General features: G+C 40.5%; 1 protein-coding gene across 1 annotated transcript; it reads left to right on the top strand.

Annotated features, from left to right (window-relative positions):
• Positions 1-2,016: 2,016 nt before the first annotated feature.
• Positions 2,017-27,599, top strand: LOC141098284 (lymphoid-specific helicase-like). The gene is made up of 7 exons (XM_073585945.1): positions 2,017-2,165; positions 20,492-20,575; positions 20,719-20,840; positions 21,440-21,554; positions 22,575-22,734; positions 25,854-25,950; positions 27,593-27,599. The coding sequence occupies exons 1-7, from the start codon at positions 2,046-2,048 to the stop codon at positions 27,597-27,599; spliced, it is 705 nt and encodes a 234-aa protein (XP_073442046.1). The 5' UTR covers positions 2,017-2,045.

Below are 27,599 nucleotides of genomic sequence, written 5' to 3'. Positions count from 1 at the left end.
CTGTCCCCAATGGAATAGTTCCTCTCCGCCGGTGAGAAGGTCTTAGAAAAGAAGAAGCAAGGGTGCTTCCGACCTTGAGCGTCCTGGAACAGGACTGCTCCAGCACCGACGGAAGAGGCATCCACCTCTAAAATAAACGGTTTATCTACATCGGGGCGATGTAAAATGGGAGCGCTGGCAAAATGAAACTTAATAGAGAGGAAGGCCTTGGAGACCCCTCTGACCACAATTTAGGATTTGCTCCCTTCTTGGTGAGGGCCACCAAGGGAGCTACCAAGGTCGAGAAGTGAGGAATGAATTGGCGGTAATAGTTAATACATCCCATAAAGCGCTGCACCGCCTTGAGGGAATGAGGTTCCTGCCAATCCATAACCACCAGTAGCTTGGCAGGATCCTTGGCCAATCCCTGGGCAAAGATGATATAGCCCAAGAATGGCAAGGACTCCTGTTCAAACACACACTTCTCCAGCTTGGCGTAAAGTGAGTTTGCCCGTAGGAGGTTGAAGACTTTGCAAACATCTCTCCGGTGGGAGTCTGTATCTGGAGAGTAGGTGAGGATATCATCCAGATAGACTACAACCGAGATGGTGAACATATCCCAGAAGATGTCATTCATAAAGTTTTGGAAGACAGCCGGGGCATTACAGAGCCCGAAGGGCATCACCAGATATTCATAGTGCCCATCCCTGGTGTTAAATGATGTCTTCCATTCATCCTCCTCACGGATGCGAATCAGGTTGTAAGCACCCCGCAGGTCTAGTTTGGTAAAGACCCTAGCTCCCCGCAACCTATCAAAACGCTCTGATATTAGGGGCAAAGGGTACTTGTTCTTAACGGTGATGGCGTTAAGACCCCTGTAATCTATGCATGGACGTAGTTCCCCGTTCTTCTTCTGCACAAAGAAAACCCCGCCCCTGCTGGTGTCACTGACTTCCTAATAAAGCCTCTTGCCAGATTCTCCCTGATATATTGAGACATTGCCTCCATCTCCAGGAGAAAGAGTGGATAAATTCGACCCCGAGGAGGCTCAGCACTGGGCGAAAGGTCGATAGGACAGTCATAGGGGCGATGAGGCGGAAGGGTCTCCACCGCCTTCTTGGAGAACACGTCCGCATAGGGCCAATAGTGGTTGGGGAGGTAGGAGAGATCTGCGGGTACTTCAGTAGTAGCAACCTGAACACACTCCCTTTGACATCTACCAACACAAGATTTACTCCATCCCAGAATTCTCCCTGAGGACCACTATATGTGAGGGGAATTTTACCGTAGCCACGGCATCCCTAAGAGGACCTCGTCAATTCCTTCGGGAATGACTAGCAGGGAGATGATCTCCTGATGGGAAGGAGACATGGATAATGTAAAAGGGATGGTCTGATGGGTTATCTGTGATGATAGTGTCGACCCATTTATCACCCGTATGGTCACTGGCTTGGCGAGCATAACTAGTGGAATTGCATGCCGTCAGGCGAAGGCAGAGGACAGGAAGTTGCCCTCCGCCCTGGAATCCACGCAAAGCTCTACCACATGGGTGGATGGGCCAATAGAAACTGTCCCCTTAAAGGTCAACTTAGGAGAAGACACCACTGCGTTTAGTGAGCCAGCTCCCAAGGTCACCAAACGGGGATGCTCTCCCAGTTGCTGAGAAGATCTGGAGGCGAGATGTCCTGACTGTCGGCAGACATGACAGACCATGCGTGCCCGAGTGGTCCGGGACTTGGATCCTGCTCGAGATGTCTCCAGGGCCTCATGTGGCTCGAATGCCTGGACCGGAGGTTCCAGAGGTTTGGCGAAGGTGGGTGCCAGCCGAAACCTCTGCCTACAATTCCAATGGAAAAGCGAAGAGGAAGAGTAGTAAAATAGTTGATATCGTGAACGGGACACTGGAAATAATATTGACCAGCTTATTAATCACACGCGGCAGCAACTTGAGCAAGAAGTAAAAGAATAAAGGTATGCTACTACGGAAACTTGATGCTTAAGTGATGGTCTGTTTTGCCACCATTGGTCACTAATCCTCTTTATCTAGATATGTAACAGATAAGGCCATGCCAGTGGATGCAGAAGTACACCTCAATATGAGAAATACTATGATGGTGCTGAGAAAGTGCTACAGTCATCCTTATTTGATTGAATATCCTCTTGATCCATTCACTCAGGAGTTCAAGGTAAGCTTTTAATTTCAAATATTAACATTGCATGAAGGGTTCATTCCTAAATAATGGCAGTAACTAGAGATGAGTGGACACCTAGATGTTCGGGTTCGGACAAACGGTTACAAAAAGTCCGGGTACCAGAACAGTACCCGGACCCCATTCACTTGAATGGGGGGCACGAACATCCAGCAAACACCGCTTCTGATCGGCAGTGAAATCCCCGACGGTCAGAGAGCTGCAGTTCCCACGCTGTCAAAAGACAGCGTGAGCACTCAGCTGTGATCGGAGGTATAAAGCTTACCTCCGGTCACTGGTGTCAGCTGATGGGACTACTGATCCCATCATCCACCACCTGCTGCTGCTAATTACAGTGAGAACAGGAGCGGCGGATGGGAGTATTAGCAGCTCCTGCGCTGTAAATAATTAAAAAAACTGCAAAACTCGCAGCTGAGGGCTGCAACCCTCAGCTGTCAGCTTCAGCAAGGCTAGTTATCACGAATAGTGGTCCCCACGCTGTTTTTTTTTTTAAAGTTATTTAACCCCTTCACCCCCAAGGGTGGTTTGCATGTTCATGACCGGGCCAATTTTTACAATTCTGACCACTGTCCCTTTATGAGGTCATAACTCTGGAACGCTTCCATGGATCCCGGTGATTCTGACATTGTTTTCTCGTGACATATTGTACTTCATGATAGTGGTAAAATTTAATTCAAATAACTTGCGTTTATTTGTGAAAAAAATGGAAATTTGGCCAAAATTTCGCAATTTTCCAACTTTGAATTTTTGTGCCCTTAAATCACAGAGATACGGCACACAAAAAACTTGATAACTAACATTTCCCACATGTTTACTTTGCATCAGCACAATTTTGGAACCAAAATTTTTTTTTGTTAGGAAGTTATAAGGGTTAAAAATTGACCAGCGATTTCTCATTTTTGCAACACCATTTTATTTTTACGGACCACATCACATTTGAAGCCACTTTCAGGGGTCTATATGTGTAAAATATCAGTATTTCTATAATAAAAAATATATGGATTAATTCTCTCATATAGATTAATTCTCACATACAGAGTCTAGTCCAGCTAGCAGAGGCTCTGGTTAGAGTGTGACTGAGCTATTCTGGATTCCTTGGCTCACACAGCTGTCTCTCTTGTCAAATGTATAGGTCACTTGTCAAAGCTGTCAAAATGTGACTATTTAGAGATAATGAATGGTTCTAAAGATCTCAGACTTTAGGCTTAAATATCTCAGACTAAGGTAATGCATAAATAACTGTATGCATATTATTAAAATAACTAGGGTTCACTTAATATGGAAGAACTTCTGAACATAGTGGCAAGCCACCATATGTGGTTGTAATTTATAGGTCAGAACAGTATATAAAGCCGGCCTAACTCTTGTTCAGGAGATCTCATATCCCTTGAGACTCTCGAACACCCGGACAGCTGCTCAAGACTATATGTAAGAACAATGCTCGTTTTCTCTTCAAATAATTACTGCATGTCATGAACTTACTTTTCTTCATTTTTGTAATCACTTTTTGAAATGAATAATTAAAAACAAGATTTATTTTATCCTCAATTCAACATTGCCTTTACTTTTGATTCTCAACCGTGCAAGAAGATATATATATATATATTTTTCTACATTTTGGCGAGCCTTAGCCAGACTGATCTTTTGTGCTAATTTTGGCTGGCATTCCTTCCTCGATTGTACAAGGGGGGAGCACGAACTCTGCCAAAAAACCACCTGTTGTACAAGCTTCCTCAGGAATTCCACTATTTCACGGCACAAAGATCACACTGAACCTGAAGACGACGCGTGAGGATCGTAAAGAGCTGCATGCGTCTCATCCAGACGGAGATCTGAGGATTGCATAAGGACACAGAGGACCATCCATTGACGGGAAAGACTCTCAATAGGTGAGAAAAAAATATAATGGATTTTATACATGATTATGCTAAGAAAAGTAACATAGATTTCAAGTTTGTTCATAATCATACGGATGCCCAATTATGGTCTAGTTTGTATAATCAATGTGAGGCAGAAAATGTTAAAATTGACAAAAGGTTTTTCTCAGTTAGAAAATTACAAAGGAAACTTCAGAATGTTATGCAGCTAGTTCATGTGTATAATAGCCTAGTCTTTGAGAAAACTGAACCTAACACCTATAAAACATGCATTGTCACACAAGACATTAATCACACTGACACACCAGGTGACACACAAGAGTCTGACGGGGATTACTTTGATTGTCCAAATTGTTTGATTTTGTCAGAACATATAGAACAATTGGAAGATCAAATAGATACCAGGACAGAGTTATTGTCTAAATTACGACAAGATATAAAGAGGGTTTCTGTTAACACAAGATCAACAGGTAAACAGGAGGACAGTGTTGCCTCATCATTTGTACCAAATATGCAAAATCCAGATGCTTCAGTAGAGGAATTAGAGGCAGTAGAATTACAACGGAAAAAATTACATGACAGAGCAGCACGCATTAATCTGAAAATACACGATCAGCTAATGAAAATTGTAAAAGACATTCCAAATTACAACGATCAGATGGACGCCTTTTATAATGCGGACACTTTTGAATCAAACACAGACAAATACAATCTGAATGATGAGCAAAAGAATAAAATATTCAAAGTTTGGTTACCTTCACATATGGGAAAAAGATTACAGATCACACCCAGATTAAATGATGAGAATGAAATGGCACATAGTACAAAAGAAGACAGACTTAGACAATTAGTATTGTTTACAACTGGAGAAGACATGCCTACAGTTGATATTTTAGGGAGTTTACAAACAAATATTTCTGAAGACCCATTCTCTTTTTTGGTAAAGTTTGAACAGGCCTATAGGATGGTAATGGATCTCGGGCCTCACGAAGAGCCAGCATCCATGATCAAATTTTTTGTAAAGAAGTTCAAGTACTTAGATCCTGCCTCAGTGCAATTGGCTAACACTCAGCCATCATTGCAAGAAGCAACAGTTTTTATTGACAGAATAAGGAGATCCATGAAACAAAATCAGGTCAAGGCTAAAATAGCGGTAGTTCATGAGAAGGAAGACAGTCAGCTGAAACCTAGAGCCACAGTATTCTCCAAGAGCAGGGATCACATTGAGCATAGAGGTAAAAATACTACACAAAGGAACAATATCCATTGTTATTTTTGTGGTATACCTGGACACTTGAAGTGGCAGTGCAGGAAATTTTTGAGAGCAGAATCAGAGATGGGTATACAAGGAACAGGTAAGCTTGGAAGGGAAAACGGACTCATGCCAAAATCATACACCACACCTTCCGCACCTGCATTACAATCATCTGCACCTGCTCATACTGCCAACAGACAAACACAGTCACCATATGCACCATTAATCAGACAGATCAGAGAAATGACAGTGAAGGAAACAGAGTCAAGGGATAGAATTCCAAGGTCTTTTAAAAAGGACACAGGTCTTCTCCCATCTCCTTCATCTTTCTGACAATCACAGACTATTCCTGTACCACATCCATTGGAATTTGTGACTCGAGTTACATTGGATGACTGTGGAAGACCATTTATCAAAGTAAGTTTAGCAGGCCAGAATGTTGTATTTCTTATTGACACAGGAGCTCAGTTAAGTGTTACAAACCTTGATTTGAAGCTAAACCCAGATTCACCAGTTTGTACAATTGTCGGTTTCAGTGGAAAAGGTGGAACTAAAGCGACCTTAGTTCCCAATGTGATTTTGGAAATACCTAGTTCTTTCAAAACAGAAATTGACATCTGGTATTGTCGTGATTCTGAAAATATACTTGGCACAGATTTTATGCAGAAATTCGGATGGGTAGTTGACCTAGGAAATCAAGTGATCTGGAAAGATTCCAATGGTTGTAAACCGGTAGTCATTGATCCTAATGATTATAGCCATGTTGGAAGTATTTGCTTGAATGATGTGGTGTCATCTGACCATTTGTGGCCTGACACTAATGATGACAAGGTATTGACAGAAATTGTACAGCTTTTTCCTTCTCTTTGGGCTCAGTTCAGGAATCAGGTTGGAACAATGAAAGACGTTATCGTGAATGTGGAGGGGCGTGATCCCCCGCCACAGCGTCAGTATAAATTGCCTCCAGAATCAATTGACTCTATGTCAAAGATCATACAGGAATTGTTAGATCAAGGTGTTATCCGAAAGGCTAATTCTGTAAGTAACAATCCTTTGTGGTGTGTTTTGAAATCTGATGGTTCTTATCGAATGATATTGGATTTACGGATGTTCAATAAGCATACACCCAATGTCGCACCAATTGTGGCAGATACTCATGACATGATGGCAAGGTTAAATGCAAAGGCCAAATACTTCTCTGTACTGGACATTAGCAATGGTTTTTTCAGTATACCTCTTGAAAAGAGTTGTCAGTATAAGTTTGCATTTACTTTCTTGGACGAGCAATATCTGTTTTGCAGGTTACCTCAAGGAGCACATTTGTCACCTAGTGTTTTTCATCAGGCATTGGCAAAGGTATTATCCAGATTTTCGAGGCCTGATTGCATTCTGCAATATGTGGATGATATTTTATTGTCTACAGAGGATAAAGAGACACATGTTTCTCTTCTGACAGAATTGTTTGAGTTACTGCATGATGCAGGGTTGAAATTGAACACCAAAAAGGTCAAATTGATGCAGACTGAGGTCAGATTTTTAGGGGTGCTGTTGAGTCCAGGAAAAAGGCAGCCACTGCAGGAAAGAATTGAGGCAATTGCTTCCCTACCAATTCCGACATCACACAAGGCATTGAGACATTTTTTAGGTCTTATGAATTATTCAAGGGATTTCATTGAGAATTTTGCAGATAAGGCCAGATCTTTATATGATCTTTTGAAAGGTGAAAACAGTGATTACTTTGGTCCTTGGGGTGATGAACAGCAAACCTCATTTGAACAATTGAAAATGAATTTACAAAATGCACCTGCTTTGTCCACAGTAGATCCTTCGGCTCCATTTGCTTTGCAAGTGCACACATCGGAGATTTCTGTTTCTGCTGTATTACTGCAATTACAGGGAGAAGAGTGGAGAATTTTGGGCTATTTTTCAAAACTTCTCTCACCTGTTGAAAAAGGTTTTGAAACCTGTGCAAGACACTTGGTAGGTGTGTACTTTGCAGTCAAAGCAACCGAACATATTGTCGGGTTCAACAAAATCATTTTGCAAACTCCTCATTCTACACTAAAACTTCTCTTTGAGAATAATATCCCAGGTGTGTCACATCAGAGATTTGCTCATTGGTTATTGTCATTGTCTCCCAAACAAATTGAGGTAGATTACAAGGCCAAATATGTTCTTCCTCAGCTGATGCAATATGAAGGACAAACTCATGATTGTTTACAGTCTTTTCAGGATCCAAGTCCATCACTTTTCAGACGGAAAACAGAGGTAACAGACGAACCAATTTTTGTAGATGGTTCCAGATTCTATTCAGATGGGCACTATTATTCAGGATATGCCATTTTTTATCCCAACAGAGGACAGGTTGTGAAGCACAAATTACCGAGTCATTTTTCAGCTCAAAGAGCAGAGCTAGAAGCAGTAAAAATGGTACTACAGCTGAATGAAGCAGATGATCAGTGTCCCATTGTGATCTACAGTGATAGCTCTTATGTTGTAAGATCACTGACAGATTACTTGTCAGTTTGGGAAAAAAGAGGTTATGTAGATTCATCTAATAAGACTCTTGTACACAGTGACACACTGAAGACAATTTTCAGGATAGCATCAAAAAACCCTAATGGTTTTGCTATTGTCAAGGTTCCGGCCCATAAAAAATCTGATGATGAATTATCTGTTGGAAATGCAACCGCAGATATGCTAGCCAAAGAGGCAGCCCTGACAGGAGAAGAGGTGTTTGAACCTGAACCTCTCGAGGTTTCAGCAGTTCAAAGAACAGACACGCATATCCCTTCTTTTGCGGAAGAACAAGAAAAAGACTCATCTCTTGTTGCTTCCCGGGTTGATCCAAAACCTCCCTTTGTTTGTGAAAACGGGGTTTTGTGTCATGACTTAAATGGGGAGTTGCGTCCTGTTGTCCCAAGACATCTACAGGTTGAGTTCACAAAATACAATCATGAAAGTTTGGGTCATTTGGGCCAACAAAAATTGTTAGGCATTCTCAGAGAGAAATTTTACTGGGAAAAGATGGAAGAGACAGTGCAAAGTGTTGTTCAATCATGTCTCATTTGTGCCCAAATTAATCCAAGACCAAAAGGACAGAAACCGCCACTACTCCGAATCGCACCTGCAGATGGTCCATGGTCTACGTTGCAAATCGACTACATTGGACCGTTACCATCAGGTAAAAATGGTCTCAGGTATGCATTGGTTGTGGTAGATGTTTTTTCTAAGTGGGTTGAAATTTTACCTGTCAGGAAAGATGATGCTTTGTCTACAGCTAGAGCATTAGTTAATCATGTCTTTTGTACTTGGGGGATCCCAAGAATGATCACCTCTGATCGAGGAAGTCACTTTACAGGAAAAATCATGCAAGCCGTTTGTGCTATTCTAGGGGTACGACAGCAGTTTCATGTACCCTACCATCCACAGTCTGCTGGTATTGTGGAAAGGATGAATAGAACAATAAAATCCAGAATTGCCAAGATGTTATTGGACAAAGGTAATACTTGGGTTGATGCAGTACCTTTTGTACTGTTGAGTGTAAGAGGAACAACCTCTGCCACAACTCAGTTTACTCCTTTTGAACTGATGACAGGAAGAAAAATGCCATTGATTTTTCCTCATGAACCATTTTTGTCTACACCACAAAAAGATGCTGTTGCAAGGTCCAAATGGTTGCAATTGTTGCAGGAAAATTTGAAAACGATTCTTCCACATGCTGCATCAAGAATGCAGAGAATGGAGCCACCATATGTATCCAAATTCAAGAAAGGGGCTCTAGTGATGATTAAAACTTTCAGGAAGAATGGACCTTGGGAAAGTAATTGGGAAGGTCCCTTTGAAATTATCGAAACCATGGGACAAGTGATGATACTTGTGCAACGAGCATCTAAGGTGGTTAAAAATACCCGCAGACAACAAAAATTGTGGGTACATGTTGATCAATGCAAACTGTATATTGCAAAATAATGATACTGCATTTCTTTTAGGAAGAAATGGATTCCAATAAGAACTGGAATATGAAACTCCACGTCCTTGATGGAAGGGATTCAACACCAATCCTTCAGGAGAAAAAGACATTTCCCAGGAAAAGCTACAATCTGATGGGAATCACATTTCTGCTGTTTTGTACTGTTTCAACTGTGATCTACGCTGAAGATATTTCACACCATGGAACAAATACTAGTGAAGTGAAGGAACTTTTCAAAGGAACTTTACATCCAAGGAAACCAAGAGGAACGAATCTACAAAGCTTAATAGATGAGGACATACCGGACGATTCACTAGATATTACTGGAAACATTTGCATGGGTTTTGGTGCAAAATGCTGTATTGAGCTACACTTCATACATGACACTGACATAATATTACACGCAGCCACAGGACCTAAGACGAAGTTCACACAGTTACAAGGAGATTATATACACAATAATAAGACAGGCACATGGGAATGTAGTCCTACAGATGTGTTATTCTGGAATATAGAGATAAGAGGTGAAGAGAAAGCTGTGTGGTCAGGCGACATTACAAATGATATGATCGCAAAAGGGAAAGTTGAAACATCCAAAACAGATGCTTTGTTAAAGACACAACTTTTTGGGAAAGTTTTAGATCCTTCATTTCTTTCTATTACAGAAGGAGACGAGGATTGGGTAAAAACATGGAATTTTCAGATAACCAGAGAACCAGTACAAGTACAGGTATCTGTAGTTTTTACAGTTTCAAATACTATAGCTCCAGAAGTAAGGGTTACACCACAAGCAGTATATAGTCAAGAAAATATGTCTCCTTTATTACTAAAATGCAGCACGAGGTTAGAGCTACCTTCAGAATCTTTGTTAATATGGACCAAAGATAAATCATTTTTGGGAAGTTTTTCAAATGGTCCAACAAATGTTATACACAGAGGTCAATCCGGTAACGTGAGATGGTTAAATAAGGATTTTATTTTTTCTGTAGATAATCCATCTCCTAAGGATTCTGGACTTTGCCAATGTTGCATTTTAACGAAATATAACTACAAACAATGTAGAGATGTAAAGGTAAATATATGGTCAGCAGTAGATAATGTATGCACACAGACAAGATTTCAACCATCTACTCCTTTTCAGATCAATCAGTTCCAAACTAAACCTCTGTTACGAGATGGAGTGTTTCTGACCATGGTATGGACCTTTAACATGTCTAACTGGAAAATCTCTTCTAGATATCCCCAGTGTCAACCACATCTCACTAACATGGAGATGGGAATAGAACAATGGTTTGGGAAAAGAACTTCAACACAGGTTAGAAGTAAGAGGGGAGTGTTTGAAGGTATTTTGGGGGGGATTAGGAACAGTAGGAAGTTTAATTAACACTATGGACATTCATACACTTAAATCAGATCTGGAAAATATTGGGTATATTGGAGGAAAAGGGGTAAAGATTCAGAAAAGCTTGAATCAAGTCCTTGAAAAGATGGTTTTGAACACTGCTACTGTATTGGGATCTTCTGTATCACATCTTCAGGATGCTACTTTAGCTTTAATGGAAAGTGAACAGGAATCTCAAGTGGCCAAAACATGTCTAGAAATTCAGATTGAATATTCCACCAATCTGAAAATGATTGCACAAGCCTTACAAAGTGGAATTACCCCTTTAGGGCTAATAAGAAATTTGCCCATAGAATATAACTTTGCGTTAAACCATACAGATTTGTGGGTAAATAAGTGGTTAGGATGTGAACAGAACATTTGTGTAGGAACATCACTGATTCCAGTGTCAGGAAGAGAAGAAACCCTGGTTCCTATAGGTGTTCTGGGAATTCCTGTCAGTCCTACACAATTGTTATATTATCAATTACAGTACACAGATTTTGCATTTGATGGTATCAACACTGAACAATTAGACATTTCGTCATGCTTAAATTTTGTTTCCAAGGTAATGTGTCTACCTGGACAGGATAAAGTCATTTATCATTCATGTTTCCATAATCATACTTCTTGTCATGCCAGAGTTGAGAATGTCCACACGATACATGACTTGGTGACACCAGTAAGCGCTAACAAAACTTGTTTCCAAGTCATGTCAGGAAAAGAAGCAGTTTCTGCATTCTTCTCATCTTGTGTACATGTCGAAAATCTGACAATGGGTTTATATTGTATTGAGGGAAATGTTAAAACTCTCACAAAGAAGGAAGGAAGTATTAATATTACGTCAATAAGCTCAAGACGTCTGAAAATCCTTCCGATCCAGTTCAATTTGTCACAAGTCAATAAATTCCCTTGAGATTTGTGGACAAATGAAATAAAGAAAGACAAGGGTTTATTAAATCTGCTGACAAAACAATTAAAAGAAGCTGAAATTGTATTTAGACATGAACAAGGTAATCTAAATGATATTGAACATGAATGGACGAGTATGTCAGGCTCATCTTGGTGGAGAAATTTAGGAAAATCTGTAACCAGTTGGTCACAGTCTTCAGCGAAAATGGCAGCAGGGAATGTATTGTCTAATCCGATTGTTATTCTATTTATCATAGTTTTGCTGTGTATAATATATCAAATAATTATTATGTGTAAAATTAGGAGTATTTATAAGAATATAAAGATAGAAATGAAAAAGGAAGATGATATTTTAAGAGAGATGTTAAAACGAAAAAATATAACTCTCTGATCTAATTTTTGTTTTTACAATAGGTTTGAAAATTCAGATGACATTCAGGGCAGATGTTGATACAAGGTTTTCAGAATAAAGAATGAATGTGATACGAATGGTGAGAGAATGAGTTAGGATTGATTATGATATGTCTCAAATCATAATCAGGGGGGACTGTAAAATATCAGTATTTCTATAATAAAAAATATATGGATTAATTCTCTCATATAGATTAATTCTCACATACAGAGTCTAGTCCAGCTAGCAGAGGCTCTGGTTAGAGTGTGACTGAGCTATTCTGGATTCCTTGGCTCACACAGCTGTCTCTCTTGTCAAATGTATAGGTCACTTGTCAAAGCTGTCAAAATGTGACTATTTAGAGATAATGAATGGTTCTAAAGATCTCAGACTTTAGGCTTAAATATCTCAGACTAAGGTAATGCATAAATAACTGTATGCATATTATTAAAATAACTAGGGTTCACTTAATATGGAAGAACTTCTGAACATAGTGGCAAGCCACCATATGTGGTTGTAATTTATAGGTCAGAACAGTATATAAAGCCGGCCTAACTCTTGTTCAGGAGATCTCATATCCCTTGAGACTCTCGAACACCCGGACAGCTGCTCAAGACTATATGTAAGAACAATGCTCGTTTTCTCTTCAAATAATTACTGCATGTCATGAACTTACTTTTCTTCATTTTTGTAATCACTTTTTGAAATGAATAATTAAAAACAAGATTTATTTTATCCTCAATTCAACATTGCCTTTACTTTTGATTCTCAACCGTGCAAGAAGATATATATATATATATTTTTCTACAATATGATAGAAAATACCCAAAAGTGACACCATTCTAAAAACTACAGCCCTCAAGGTGCTCAAAACCACATTCAAGAAGTTTATTAACCCTTTAGGTGCGTCACAGGAATTTTTTTGAATATTTAAAAAAAAATGAACATCTAACTTTTTTTCACAAAAAAATACTTCAGGTTCAATTTTTTTTACTTTACCAAGGGTAACAGGAGAAATTGGACTGCAAAAGTTATTGTGCAATTTGTCCTGAGTACGCTGATACCTGATATGTGGGGGGAACGACTGTTTCGGCACATGGCAGAGCTCAGAATGGAAGGAGCGCCGTTTGACTTTTTCAATGCAAAATTGGCTGGAATTCAGATCGGACGCCATGTCACGTTTGGAGAGCCCCTGATGTACCTAAACAGTGGAAACCCCCTACAAGTGACCCCATTTTGGAAACTAGACCCCCCAAGGAACTTATCTAGATATGTGTTGAGAACTTTGAACCCACAAGGGCTTCACAGAAGTTTATAACGTACAGCGGTACAATTAAAAAATCATATTTTTTCCACAAAAATGATCTTTTCACCCCAATTTTTATTTTCCCAAGGGTAACAGGACCCTAAAAGTTATTGTGCAATTTGTCCTGAGTACGCTGATACCCCACATGTGGGGGTAAACCACTATTTGGGCACATGGCAGAGCTCGGAAGGGAAGCAGCTCCATTTGACGTTTTTGGCTGGAATTGAGATTGGACACCATGTCGCGATTGGAAAACCCCTGATGTACCAAAACAGTGGAAACCCCCCACAAATGACACCATTTTGTAAACTAGACCCCCCAAGGAACTTATCTAGATGTGTGGTGAGCACTTTGAACCCCCCAGTGCTTCACAGAAGTTTATAACGCCCGGGCGTGAAAATAAAAAATTTGTATTTTTTCTACAAACATGATCTTTTAGTCACCATTTTTTTTATTTTCCCAAGGGTACCAGGAGAAATTGGACCCCAAAAGTTGTTGTCCAATGTGTCCTGAGTATGCTGATACCCCATATGTGGGAGAAAACTACTGTATGGGCACACGTCGGGGCTCGGAAGGGAAGTAGTGATGTTTTGGAATGCAGACTTTGATGGAATGGTCTGCGGGTGTCATGTTGCCTTTGGAGAGCCCCTAATGTACCTAAGCAGTGGAAACCCCCACAAATGACCCCATTTTGGAAACTAGACCCCCTAAGGAACTTATCTAGATGTGTGGTGAGCACTTTGAACCCCCAAGGGCTTCACAGAAGTTTATAATGCACGGGCATGAAAATAAAATCGTATTTTTTCCACAAACATGATCAATTAGTCCCCAATTTTTTTTATTTTCCCAAGGGTAACAGGAGAAATTGAACCCCAAAAGTTGTTGTCCAATTTGTCCTGAGTACGCTGACGCCCCATATGTGGGAGAAAACTACTGTATGGACACACGTCGGGGCTCGGAAGGGAAGTAGTGACGTTTCGGAATGCAGACTTTGAGGGAATGTTCTGCGGGTGTCATGTTGCCTTTGGAGACCCCCTAATGTACCTAAACAGTAGAAACCCCCCACAAATGACCCCATTTTGGAAACTAGACCCCCTAAGGAACTTATCTAGATGTGTGGTGAGCACTTTGAACCCCCAAGGGCTTCACAGAAGTTTATAATGCCTGGGAATGAAAATAAAAAAATCGTATTTTTTCCACAAACATGATCAATTAGTCCCTAATTTTTTCATTTTCCCAAGGGTAACAGGAGAAATTGGACCCCAAAAGTTGTTGTCCAATTTGTTCTGAGTACACTGATATGTGGGAGAAAACTATTGTATGGGCACACGTCGGGGCTCGGAAGGGAAGTAGTGACGTTTTGGAATGCAGACTTTGATGGAATGGTCTGCGGGTGTCATGTGCATTTGGAGAGCCCCTGATGTACCTAAACTATTGAAACTCCCCACAAGTGACCCCATTTTGGACACTAGACCCCCCACGGAACTTATCTAGATGTGTGGTGAGCACGTTGAACCCCCAAGTGCTTCACAGAAGTTTATAACTCCCGGGCGTGAAAATAAAAAATTCGTATTTTTTCTACAAACATGATCTTTTAGTCACCATTTTTTTTATTTTCCCAAGGGTACCAGGAGAAATTGGACCCCAAAAGTTGTTGTCCAATGTGTCCTGAGTATGCTGATACCCCATATGTGGGAGAAAACTACTGTATGGGCACACGTCGGGGCTCGGAAGGGAAGTAGTGATGTTTTGGAATGCAGACTTTGATGGAATGGTCTGCGGGTGTCATGTTGCCTTTGGAGAGCCCCTAATGTACCTAAGCAGTGGAAACCCCCACAAATGACCCCATTTTGGAAACTAGACCCCCTAAGGAACTTATCTAGATGTGTGGTGAGCACTTTGAACCCCCAAGGGCTTCACAGAAGTTTATAATGCCCGGGCATGAAAATAAAATCGTATTTTTTCCACAAACATGATCAATTAGTCCCCAATTTTTTTTATTTTCCCAAGGGTAACAGGAGAAATTGAACCCCAAAAGTTGTTGTCCAATTTGTCCTGAGTACGCTGACGCCCCATATGTGGGAGAAAACTACTGTATGGACACACGTCGGGGCTCGGAAGGGAAGTAGTGACGTTTCGGAATGCAGACTTTGAGGGAATGTTCTGCGGGTGTCATGTTGCCTTTGGAGAGCCCCTAATGTACTTAAACAGTGGAAACCCCCACAAATGACCCCATTTTGGAAACTAGACCCCCTAAGGAACTTATCTAGATGTGTGGTGAGCACTTTGAACCCCCAAGGGCTTCACAGAAGTTTATAATGCCCGGGCATGAAAATAAAAAAATCGTATTTTTTCCACAAACATGATCAATTAGTCCCCAATTTTTTTATTTTCCCAAGGGTAACAGGAGAAATTGAACCCCAAAAGTTGTTGTCCAATTTGTCCTGAGTACGCTGATGCCCCATATGTGGGAGAAAACTACTGTATGGACACACGGGGCTCGGAAGGGAAGTAGTGACGTTTTGGAATGCAGACTTTGAGGGAATGTTCTGCGGGTGTCATGTTGCCTTTGGAGAGCCCCTAATGTACCTAAACAGTAGAAACCCCCCACAAATGACCCCATTTTGGAAACTAGACCCCCTAAGGAACTTATCTAGAAGTGTGGTGAGCACTTTGAACCCCCAAGGGCTTCACAGAAGTTTATAATGCCCGGGAATGAAAATAAAAAAATCGTATTTTTTCCACAAACATGATCAATTAGTCCCTAATTTTTTCATTTTCCCAAGGGTAACAGGAGAAATTGGACCCCAAAAGTTGTTGTCCAATTTGTCCTGAGTACACTGATATGTGGGAGAAAACTATTGTATGGGCACACGTCGGGGCTCGGAAGGGAAGTAGTGACGTTTTGGAATGCAGACTTTGATGGAATGGTCTGCGGGTGTCATGTGCATTTGGAGAGCCCCTGATGTACCTAAACTATTGAAACTCCCCACAAGTGACCCCATTTTGGACACTAGACCCCCCACGGAACTTATCTAGATGTGTGGTGAGCACGTTGAACCCCCAAGTGCTTCACAGAAGTATATAACGCTCGGACGTGAAAATAACAAAATCATTTTTTTCCACAAAAATGATATTTTTGCCCCCAATTTTTTATTTTCCTAAGGGTAACAGGAGAAATTGGACACCAAAAGTTGTTTTGCAATTTGTCCTGAGTAGGCTGATAAGTTGTTTTGCAATTTGTCCTGAGTAGGCTGATACCCTACATGTGGGGGTAAAACACTATTTGGGCGCATGGCAGAGCTTGGAAGGGAAGGAGCACCATTTGACTTTTTCAACTCAGAATTGGCTGGAATTGAGATCAGACGCCATGTTGCATTTGGAGAGCCCCTGATGTGCCCAAACAGTGGAAACCCCCCAATTCTAACTCCAACCCTAACGCCAACACACCCCTAACCCTAATCTCAGCCCTAACCCTAACTCTAATGGGAAAATAATAAATACATTTTCTTTTAAGTTTATTATTTTTCCCTAACTAAGGGGGTGATAACGGGGGGTTTGATTTACTATTTATGGCGATTTTTATGTTTGGCAGCTGTCGCACGCTAAAAGACGCTTTTTATTGTAAAAATAGTTTTTGCATCACCACATATTGAGAGCTATAATTTTTCCATATTTTGACTCACGAGTCATGTGAGGTCTTATTTTTTGCGGGACGAGTTGACGTTTTTATTAGTACCATTTTCGGGCACGTGACATTTTTTGATCGCTTTTTATTCCGATTTTTGGGCCGCAGAATGAACAAAAACCAGCGTTTCATGAATTTCTTTTGGGGGGGTGCGTTTACACCGTTCCGCGTGCAGTAAAATTGATAAGGCGGTTTTATTCTTCGGGTCAGTACGGTTACAGCGATACCTCATTTAGGTCATTTTTTTATGTTTTGGTGGTTTTATGCAATGAAAACTATTTTATATAAATAATTATTTTTGCATCGCTTTATTCTGCGAGCTATAACTTTATTTTTTCGTTGATGATGCTGTATGACGGCTCGTTTTTTGCGGGACAAGATGACGTTTTCAGCGGTACCATGGATATTTATATGCGTCTTTTTGATTGCGCGTTATTACACTTTTTGTTTGGCGGTATGATAATAAATCATTATTTTTTGCTTCGTTTTTTATTTTTATTTTTTAAGGGGTTCGCTAAAGGGGATAACTAATGGGACAGTTTTATAGGGCAGGTCGTTACGGACGCGGCAATACCTAATATGTGTACTTTTATTGTTTTTTTTTTTTTATTTCCAAAAAATGGATTTATTGGGGGAATATTTTTTTTTTTTTTCTAATTTATTTGGCGATTTTTTTAAAATTATTTTAACACTTTTTTTAATTTATTTTTTAACTTTATTACATAGTCCCAGGTGGGACTTCACTGTCCTGTGACAGATCGCTGATCTGTCACATCACAGATCACTGTGACAGATCAGCGATCTGTCACAGGCAGTACTGCAGACTTCCTCATGCCTGCGCTTTGCAGGCACTGAGGAAGCCAGCTCCCTGCAGGCCCCCGAAGGCCCCAGTCGCCATCTTGGATTCGGGGGCCTGTAGGGAAAGAGACCCCTGCAGCAGCGCTGCACATTGCGCTGCTGTGGGGGGCTCAGGGAAGCACGAAGGGAGCCCCCTCCCTGCCGATGCTTCCCTTTAACCCCCGGTACACCGCGATCATGTTTGATCACGGTGTGCAAGGGGTTAACGTGTCGGGGGCGGTCCGTGACCGCCTCTGACACATTGTGCCAGGTGTCAGCTGTGATAATTAGCTGACACCCGGCCGCGATCAGCGGCGCTCACCACGTGGGTGCCGCTGATCGCGCTAGACGTACTATCCCGTCCATGGGCATAGGGGCCCGGGGCCCATGGACGGGATAGTACGTCTGATGTCAGAAAGGGGTTAAATAAATTTAAAAAACTGGGGTCCCGCCCATTTTGGACAACCAGCCTTGCTAAAGCAGACAGCTGGGGGCTGGTATTCTCAGGCTGCTAAGGGGCCATGGATATTGCCCCCCAGCCTAAAAAATATCAGCCTGCAGCTGCCCAGGAAAGGCACATGCATTAGATGCGCCAATTCTGATGCTTTGCCCGGCTCTTCCCACTTGCTCTGTAGCGGTGGCAAGTGGGGTGATAGTCGGGGGGTGATGATGTCACCTTTGTATTGTCAGGTGACATCAAGCCCACAGCTTAGTAATGGAAAGGCATCTATAAGACACCTATCCATTACTAATCCTATAGTCACATTGTAAGAAAACACACACCCAGAAAAGTCCTTTAGCTGAAAGAATGACGAACTCCTTAATAATCTTACAACCTCTCTGAATTCCACCGAAGCCCTCTATCTCCTGTAATAAAGCTAAAATAAAAAAAGAATATACCATACCTGGCCATCCTTCTGTCCCACACCGTAATTCATGTCCTGGGGATAAACAGTTTTCAACCTGGACGGTGCCAAAAATACCAAAGGGAGGTTATCAATATTACAGCTCATCCTTTAAAGTAATATATAATCCAAAAAAGAAAATGGAACCAAGAGCAATTAATAAAATATAAGATTTTATTGTTATACAAAATTAGATAAAATACAATTTTAAGAAAAATTAGTCACAGAATTAAAGATATATAAGGGAATCAGCGACACACAGTTGCCACACACAGGTATAGGTAACGGTAAAAATTGCAGTATCTAAACAGAGGCATGTAGAGGTAACAAAAAATGTCTGTCTATCTCTATATCCCTTAAGTACAAGAGCACAATATCTTCTCAATATTCACATAAAGTGCAATAGTGCATGAGAGTAGTCCAAAATTAGGACTAGGCCAGGTACATACTTTAAAGAGGAATATAATCCTATATCAATCACAGCTAATATCAGAGGGAAATAAGTATATCCACCAGTCCTAAAATAGGAGTTACTGGTTAACCACAGATAGAGAGGCTGTCAGCCAATGTGAGAGAAAGTTATTATTCAGAGAGATAGAGCCAGAGGTAGATATATGCCAAAAAATGAGTAATAAGTCTGTACGCAAATACCAACCTATCTGTAGTGTGGGCTGCGGGATTTTTCTTAAAATTGTATTTTATCTAATTTTGTATAACAATAAAATCTTATATTTTATTAATTGCTCTTGGTTCCATTTTCTTTTTTGGTTTATAATGGACGGTGCTAAGATGCGACAGTCCAGGCTGAGAAACACTGAGCGGGCTGCTGCGAGCGCAGCCTCAAAGACCAGTGGTGATGTCACTGATGTTCTGTTCCCAGCCGGGCTGAACTTCGGTGACCTTGGTGAGATCCCCGCTAGCATCGTGAAAGGAAAAACTCAACATTCCCCTCACCCACCCCCCTTAAAGGGATTGTTAGATAGGTATAAAATGGTGGCTAGGCAGTGGTGGAGATAAGACTATGTAGTAATTGCCCTCCATGTCAGCGGCGCATCACCCCCCCAACCTGTATTCTGCTTACATTAGGGGGGATGTAAGGAACAGATGGTTGAAACAAGTGATTGGCTGCTAGATATCTGCAGTGAGTCACTGGCGTCACTGAGGCCCAACCTGAAAATTGCTGGAGTGGAGGATAAGTAGTATTTAGTTTTTAGCTTTGCTGCGGCCTGTGTGCAGCATTTTACATGTCAAATACAAACTTAAGCAAAAACGGCGTGGAAGTGCAATGAGGACTGCGCTTGCTTCTGGTGGAGTACAAAAGTTCTTTATTTATTGGCTGAATAAAGAACTTTTGTACTCCACCAGAAGCAAGCGCAGTCCTCATTGCACTTCCACGCCGTTTTTGCAAATTTGTCCTAGGACCCTGTGCAGACTTGCTGCTGCTTCTCATGCGTTTATGGGTGTTGTGACTTTCTCACAACCCCAATAGGTGAGCACCTTCCTTTTTCTCTGTTAATGTGTTTTTTTATACGGATTTTACACAGTGGATGTGCCCTGTATTTTTCCTTTCTAAATACAAACTTAAAGCATTTATAACCTTTTTGATGAACTGATGTTGCCTGCCTGGTTTAAAGCTAACTGAACTCTGTTGCGCACAGAAATCTTAAGGAATTGTAAGTTAATTCCTTACAAAAAATTAGCAATGTTTATCTTTAGCAGTATGATAGATTATCAACAATCTTGTAGTAATGTGTTTTTTTTTCTTGCTGCACCCCAGATAGATGAAGATCTGATAAAAAGTTCAGGAAAGTTTTTAGTCCTAGATCGTATGCTGCCAGAGATGAAGAAAAGAGGACACAAGGTAAAAAAAAAAATCCCACACACTTTAGTTTTACCTTTGGCTATTTTCACGAACACAAGTGCTTCCAGGTCTCTTCCTTTTGAAGACCTTGATGGTGAACTTTTCTATACTTGAACTCCTTTCTCATTCTCTTGTCTTTTTAGGTCTTGATATTTTCTCAGATGACCTTAATGTTGGATATATTAATGGATTACTGCTACTACAGGAAATTCAAATTTTGCCGATTGGATAGATCCATGTCCTTTACAGAAAGAGATGAGAATATAAGATTTGACACAATGAATCTGTTATGATGTGTTTTGTTTTTTCCCATTGATTTGATGAAGGTATAGTAAATTGTATCAGTACTTGAAACTTGCTTTTTAGAACATTTTAAGATGTGCTTGCTGTCAGTGAATGATGCTCCTGTTTACATTTGGAGTAACAATTGGCCAGGAGACCAAGGACTGTGTGATGTTGCTGCTGTGTTCAAATCAAAATGCAGATAATCATTTGATTTATTATGAAACAAAAAGATGCTGACAATTATTTGTATTACAAACACTCATCTGTTTGTCTTGGCCACATCCAGTCTTGCCCTACTGCTACTCAGAGCAGAGCACCAGTGGGCTGCATCACTGCTGAAAGTCACCGTTACTACTCCTCGCTTCTCTCTCTGATGGCAAGCCTGTCTGCAAAATGTAGAGAAATTAATACAACGGATATTTAAATTGGGCTTTTTCTTAAAATGACTCTTAGTTATACCTTAGATGAGACTTGTGTTCTTTGCCCTTGTGTATTTGGGAAAACGGCTTTCTGCATTACATTAAGCACTGGCAAAATATTCTCGGCTTTGACATTTGAACAACTTTCTGTTTTGCAGATGAGAGAATTTAACACAGACCCTGATGTGTTCATTTTCCTTGTCAGCACACGTGCGGGAGGCCTGGGAATCAATCTAACAGCAGCAGATACAGTTATCATTTATGACAGTGATTGGGTAAGTACTCGGTTCTGTAAAGATGCCTTGTGCACAATTTACTGTACCACGACAAATGGAAACTGGTGGTTGCATGCTACTTTATTTCCAAATTATAGACCTGCCTAGCAGGCGAAAACAAAGTGCGATTTCTAAATGTGTCTTCAACGTAATAAAACCAAAATCTGTCCAAAAGAATTTGCATAGGGTATTAAATCCACTGTTGTGGCACTGGGTCACTAGTGTTTATTGATGATGTGACACAGGACAGAAGCAGCCGAATGAATTCTGAGGTATTCGGAGCCATACTGTGTGCTCCGATCCAGCCAAATGCAGCCAAACTGATTGGTCGTTGTTTCATACTACAGATGGACAATGACCCAAAACAAAAAGCCAAAGCAACCCAGGAGTTTATTAAGGTAAAGAAGTGGAATATTCTTGAATGGCCAAGTCAGTCACCTGATCTCAACCCAATTTTGCATGCTTTTCAATTGTTAAAGACTAAACTTCAGACAGAAAGGCCCACAAACAAACAGCAACTGAAAACCACCGCAGTGAAGGCCTGGCAGAGCATCAAAAAGGAGGAAACACAGCGTCTGGTGATGTTCATGAGTTCAAGACTTCAGGCAGTCATTGCCAACAAAGGGTTTTCAACCAAGTACTAGAAATGAACATTTTATTTACAATTATTTAATCTGTCCAATTACTTTTGGTCCCTTTAAAAACAGAGTGGCACATGTTAAGGAGCTGAAACTCCTAAACCTTTCATCCAATTTTAATGTGGATACCCTCAAATGAAAGCTGAAAGTCTGAACTTCAACTGCATCTGAATTGTTTTGCATAAAATTCATTGTAGCAATGTCTAAAACCAAAATTAGAAAAATGTTGTCTCTGTCCAAATATATATGGACCTAACTGTATGTGGTTCACAGCATGTACGACAGATTCTGGCTCAATTTGGGCACCTCCTTTCAACATATTCGCATACAAGTACATTACATTTTCACACTTTGAATTAACTGCACTTTCCAATATTTCTAGAATCCACAAGCAGACTTGCAGGCTCAGGACAGATGTCACAGGATCGGTCAAACCAGGCCAGTTGTTGTCTACCGTTTGGTGACTGCTAATACAATTGTTCAAAAAATTGTGGAAAAAGCTGCTGCGAAAAGAAAACTAGAGAAACTGGTGATACACAAAAGTATGTATTGCGTGATTTGCTTAATTGCATTACTTTTTTCCTTCATGATTTGGTGTGATTAGCTGCTTTTTATAGAAATCATCACTTTCTGAGTAACTGCCACAAAATGACATACATGTTCATCAGTGTGTGGGTAGAGTGCTCAGGAGCTGAACTCCTTCCACTCGTAGTAGATACCACATAACATCAGCAGCCTGAGCAGTGCTCTGATTGCTGCCATCAACCAGTTAAATGCCAGTGTCAATCTGACAGCACCATTTAAATGGAGCCATTGACAGTGTGAATGTACCAGCCTCTGTTTGCCCTCCGTGACATATTGATGGGCTGTCATGGCAGCTGGGACCTGCGTAAGGTTGCCATCTTCATACTCCTGTGAAGCCCAGCCACAGATTGAGCTTCATAGGACATCACAATTTACACTGTATGCAGCAATACCTTAGCCTTCAGTGATCTACCAACCGTGACTTCTAATGGTATTAGAATCCATTTTGAAAAATATATTTTTCCCATTTAAAAAACAAATTGCCGTTTTCCCATCCGGAAAAGTTCAAATTTTCAAAATATAAAATGAACCCATACGATGAATCTGTCAGAAGTGCTTTAAAAAAACCCCAAAAAAACTAAAGCTTTATTTTGAAACACAATTTATTCAAAATTACAACTTGACAAACAAATAAACTTTAAGGAAGTAGAGGGGAACTCGGGTAAGATAAAAGACTATGAGTGGCTCAATTTAACTCCTCTGCTGGGAAGGTTTCAACAGAAGATTGGAGCCTGGAAGAGGCTGCTGCTGTCGGTCGTCGGTGGAGTCAATTTGATTAAAATGATATTCATGCCTCAACTCTACATATTGTACAATGCTCCAGTGTGGTTGGCACAGAGTAAATTTTATGGGATCAATACCTTATTTATGGATTTGATTTGGAAAGGTAGTCGGGCACGCATCAAATTAAAAAAATTGCAGAGATCAAAGGATGAGGGGGGATTGGCGGTCCCTAACCCTTGGATTTATTATATAGCGTCCCAATGTCAGCATATGGTGGGCTGGGGAGAATATAGCCAAAGTACATCAGCGGGGATAATCACTGAATATATAGTGGGAAAGTTCCCATTGTTAGCTAGCTTGGAAGTGGGTAGATTCAGATTAAATCCAAGGAGATTTCCAGCCATAGTTATGATGGGGAAAGTGTGGCAGAAGCTTAAACTGTGGAGGGGTGTTACGGAATATACAAGCTATGTGTTGATTTGGTTTGACCCTAGGATGGCGGAGCTCATCAGATTGCGGGGGTTTGGTCAGTGGAGGCGTATCGGCATTTGGTTCGCGTCTCAGCTGTTTGATAGTGGTATTCTTAAGACATTTGAAATGCTTAGGAAAGCGTTTCCTTTAAGCCACAACATGTTTTTCCAGTATCTGCAGTTGAGACATGCCCTAAATAAGCAGAATGAAGTGTTGCGGGTGGTCCTGCAGTCAGATTATTTGCTGAATCTTATAGGTCCTGAAAGAAGTACAAGAGGATTTATTACTTTAATGTATAGGGGCCTGTTGGACACTTTTTTACTGAGACACCCGTTAATGTTGAAGGAAAAATGGATGGCAGACTTGGGTTCCTTTTCGGAATCTCATTGGGAGTCCATATTACAATATATTCCTAAGGTCTCTTTGAGTGAGGCTAAGAGGGTGTCGCAGTTATATTTGGTGCATAGAGTATACAGGACACCGTTATGGATGATGAAGGCGGGACTGAGAAGAGACTCAAAATGTCCAAGGTGTTCTGAGGAAGGAGCGGATCTTATGCACATGATGTGGTCGTGTTCTCGCCTGCAGCCCTTTTGTATGAAGGTGCTTAACTTGATTCAAGAAGTGATGGGGGTAAATATTGTGCGTAGCCCGCTGACTTGCCTCTTGGGATGTGTGGATGATATTGCTGCGGATGAATGTGAGAAATTGGCTATTGGAAGATTGTTGTATGCTGCCAGGAAGATTATCGTGATGCATTGGTTGGATGAAAGACCACCAGTCAAAGATGCAAATTGCCTCTTCAGAGAGAGAGAGGACTATTACTCTACAGCGCCACCTATTGGTAGTAGCGACCCTACAAGTCACAATCAACCCTTTGAGTCTTGTAATATGACTTAGGATAACAGCCAAATCAGAATCTCAATTTGCAGACATGGTGTTTCGGGCTATTGGCCCTCGTCAGTGCAAAGTATGAGATCTGATTTGGCTAGATGAGAGGCTCTGGACTGAGATCTAAGGGGTAAGGTTTCTCCTTGAAGAGGCAATTTGCATATTAAATTTCCCAGAGGAGCATTGCACGGTGAATAAGCCTCCTTACCTTGACAAGCCAGAGCTGGTATGTCACTCTCCACAAGGAGAAACCTTACCCCTTAGACCTCAGACCAGTCAAAAAAGAATTCATCAATAAAGTTAATTTTTATTGTTCTCATGGAAAGGAATATATATATTGAGAGGGCAACATGCAAAGTTTGAAAATGTTTGGGGCAGATGGATGGACTATCCAGGTGTGGCGTCTGCGGAGTTATTGCAGGCTAGGCTGGGTCCAGTTTGATTGTTTGGGAGAGAAATTCATATTTATAAAGTTGTGCATCTGAAAAGCTATGTTTCAGTTTACTAAGAGGTGATGTATTATCTGAAGTATAAAGGATATTGGGATGGGATTGGTGGGAAGGGAGGGGGTAGGGGGGTGGGTTATTGAGTTAAGGGGCTAGTTATGTTAAAAAAGGGAAATGTATTAATCTGCTTTTTACATTACATTTTGTATCTGTCTGGAGTTTGTGTCAGACTGTATTACAATATGGTTATCTGTTATAATAAAAAATATTTGATTAAAAGGGAAGTAGAGGGGAAACATGCAAACTTAGTAACAAACTGCCTGGTGGAGTGAAAGTCGGAAACTACGACTCGCTGATCAGTTGATCGCACAAAGCGGCTATGTTTGCACTGTGACAAGTGAGGGGTAGACTTTACTGTATAGAGAAATGAGGTACTCTACACTTATACACTTGCAAATGGGAAAAATCATTTTGTTTCCCAAGTACAAACGTGCTTATTTCCTTCCTACAATTTTGCTAAAATCTAAGGTTGTTTTATTTTATAGATAAATTTAATGGAGGTCAGACTGGGATTAATCAGTCTAGAAGCAGTTTGGATCCTAAGGAATTGCTTGAATTACTTCAGTCCCGGGATCATGATAGGTAGGTATTAAACAATTCCATTCTTTCTAAATATTTCCTTTCTAACATCTGACTCAAGATATTTGTTTAATAGATGCAATGAATATAATCTCCACTTCCTTATTCTCTCTACTCCACTCTTTTAAAATATTTTTTTAATATTTTAAAGTTGCCAATCCACTCTATGAAGTGATTTTGTACTTTTATTTGTACACTTGTTAGTGCTACCTTCTTCACAGCTTTCTTGCTCACAATATAGATACAAAGCCTGTCAAGTGGTATTTTGAGACTAGTGCAGTTATATTGCATAGCAGTTCTAATAGGCAGAAGGCCTTTCACTAAGGCGGATAATCTGTAATACCTATGTATTCATCTTAAAACCTATTGGGGACTCAGAACAGATTTCTCTTGTCCAGAGGAAGGATAAGGGATAACGGATCTGTTGAGCGCAGTCTTGAATAGAGCAGAGCTGCCAGCAATCAGAAAATTATCCCTTATACAATAACAATTTCTGAAATTGCAATTTTGGGTTTTGTTTTTGTTTTTTAACATTCTGAGACTGACCCCGGTGCAAGTTAAATAGTTGCAGAAGAAAGCTGTATGCAAATGTTATTTCAGCATTTTATGTAATGTGTAAGGAATCTCCTGTGGATATGGCATGGGTAATGTGCCAATCTCAGTGGTATTACAGAAAGAAATGCCACCAAACCCTTCAATTGAGTTCTGAAGGTAAAATGGTAATGAGAATTACTACTTACGGGACTTGGCCAAATAGTCACATTATTAAAAACTGACTAGAAGAATCCTAAGCTTTTTTGTAAATAGGTCAGTTTTCCCAAAAAGTCACCGGAAATGTCCCTGGAAGGGGGAGAAGCTGAGCAGCAGGGTCAGGAGTTGAGGGGAAATGATGAATGCAGTGACATGAGATTTCCTGTTTCTATATGAAGCAGAGAAAAGAGAATTAACTGGGTAGAAAGGCAAAATGAGCAATTAGAAGTACAGTGCCATATGATTGGATTGCTGTATAGAGTCATGGCTGAAAGTGACACCCTTGAAATTGTGCCAGAAAATGAAGTATTTCTCCCAGAAAATTATTGCAGTTACACTTGTTCTGTTATATACTTGTTTTTCCTTGTGTATTGGACCAACACAAAAAACAAAGGGAATTAAAAGTAAATTAAATAGAATTTCGCACACAGCCCCAATATAATATGCCAGACATGATTGGCACCCTCATCCTCATCTCTGGTTGCACACTCTTTGATATAAACAAAATTGCAATCAGTCACTTCCTATAACAAACAAACTCCATACATATCTCAACTGGAATTTCGAGTGTCAGCAATTGTGTCATAGCGATATACCTTAAAGTGCATGTGTGCTGAAGCTCCCAGTGAGAATCCTCCAACCCCGACAGCGCTGTTTCGCAAAGTGCTTCTTCTATGCCCACATCAGGTTTTAAATACATCGGGTAGGGACTGCTCTGAGGTGTATACCTTAACATGTGGTAGAGCGGCTTAGTATACATTTTTTGCAAAAAACGAATCAACTAAATACCCTGTTTTGTTATCTTTTTACTAGCACTTGCTGTTTACTGATATTTTTTTTTTTTACAACAGAGTATTTTTATGCGTTTGTTATACTGTGTTTCTCTGTGTTTCAGTACCTGA

Source organism: Dendrobates tinctorius, unplaced genomic scaffold (genome assembly GCF_039654945.1).
Source record: "Dendrobates tinctorius isolate UK_male_01 unplaced genomic scaffold, ASM3965494v1 ptg000089l, whole genome shotgun sequence".
In the NCBI taxonomy this organism is placed as follows: domain Eukaryota; kingdom Metazoa; phylum Chordata; class Amphibia; order Anura; family Dendrobatidae; genus Dendrobates; species Dendrobates tinctorius.
The sequence above is the reverse complement of the archived record's forward strand: the minus strand, read 5'-3'. Positions and strand labels throughout refer to the sequence as shown.

Excerpts from the sequence above, each read along its gene's own strand:
- LOC141098284 (XM_073585945.1), top strand. The coding sequence starts at position 2,046 with ATGCCAGTGGATGCAGAAGTACACCTCAATATGAGAAATACTATGATG. Across the intron at positions 20,576-20,718 it reads TGAAGAAAAGAGGACACAAG|GTCTTGATATTTTCTCAGAT; the intron begins GTAAAAAAAAAA and ends TTGTCTTTTTAG. Across the intron at positions 22,735-25,853 it reads GAAACTGGTGATACACAAAA|ATAAATTTAATGGAGGTCAG; the intron begins GTATGTATTGCG and ends TTTATTTTATAG.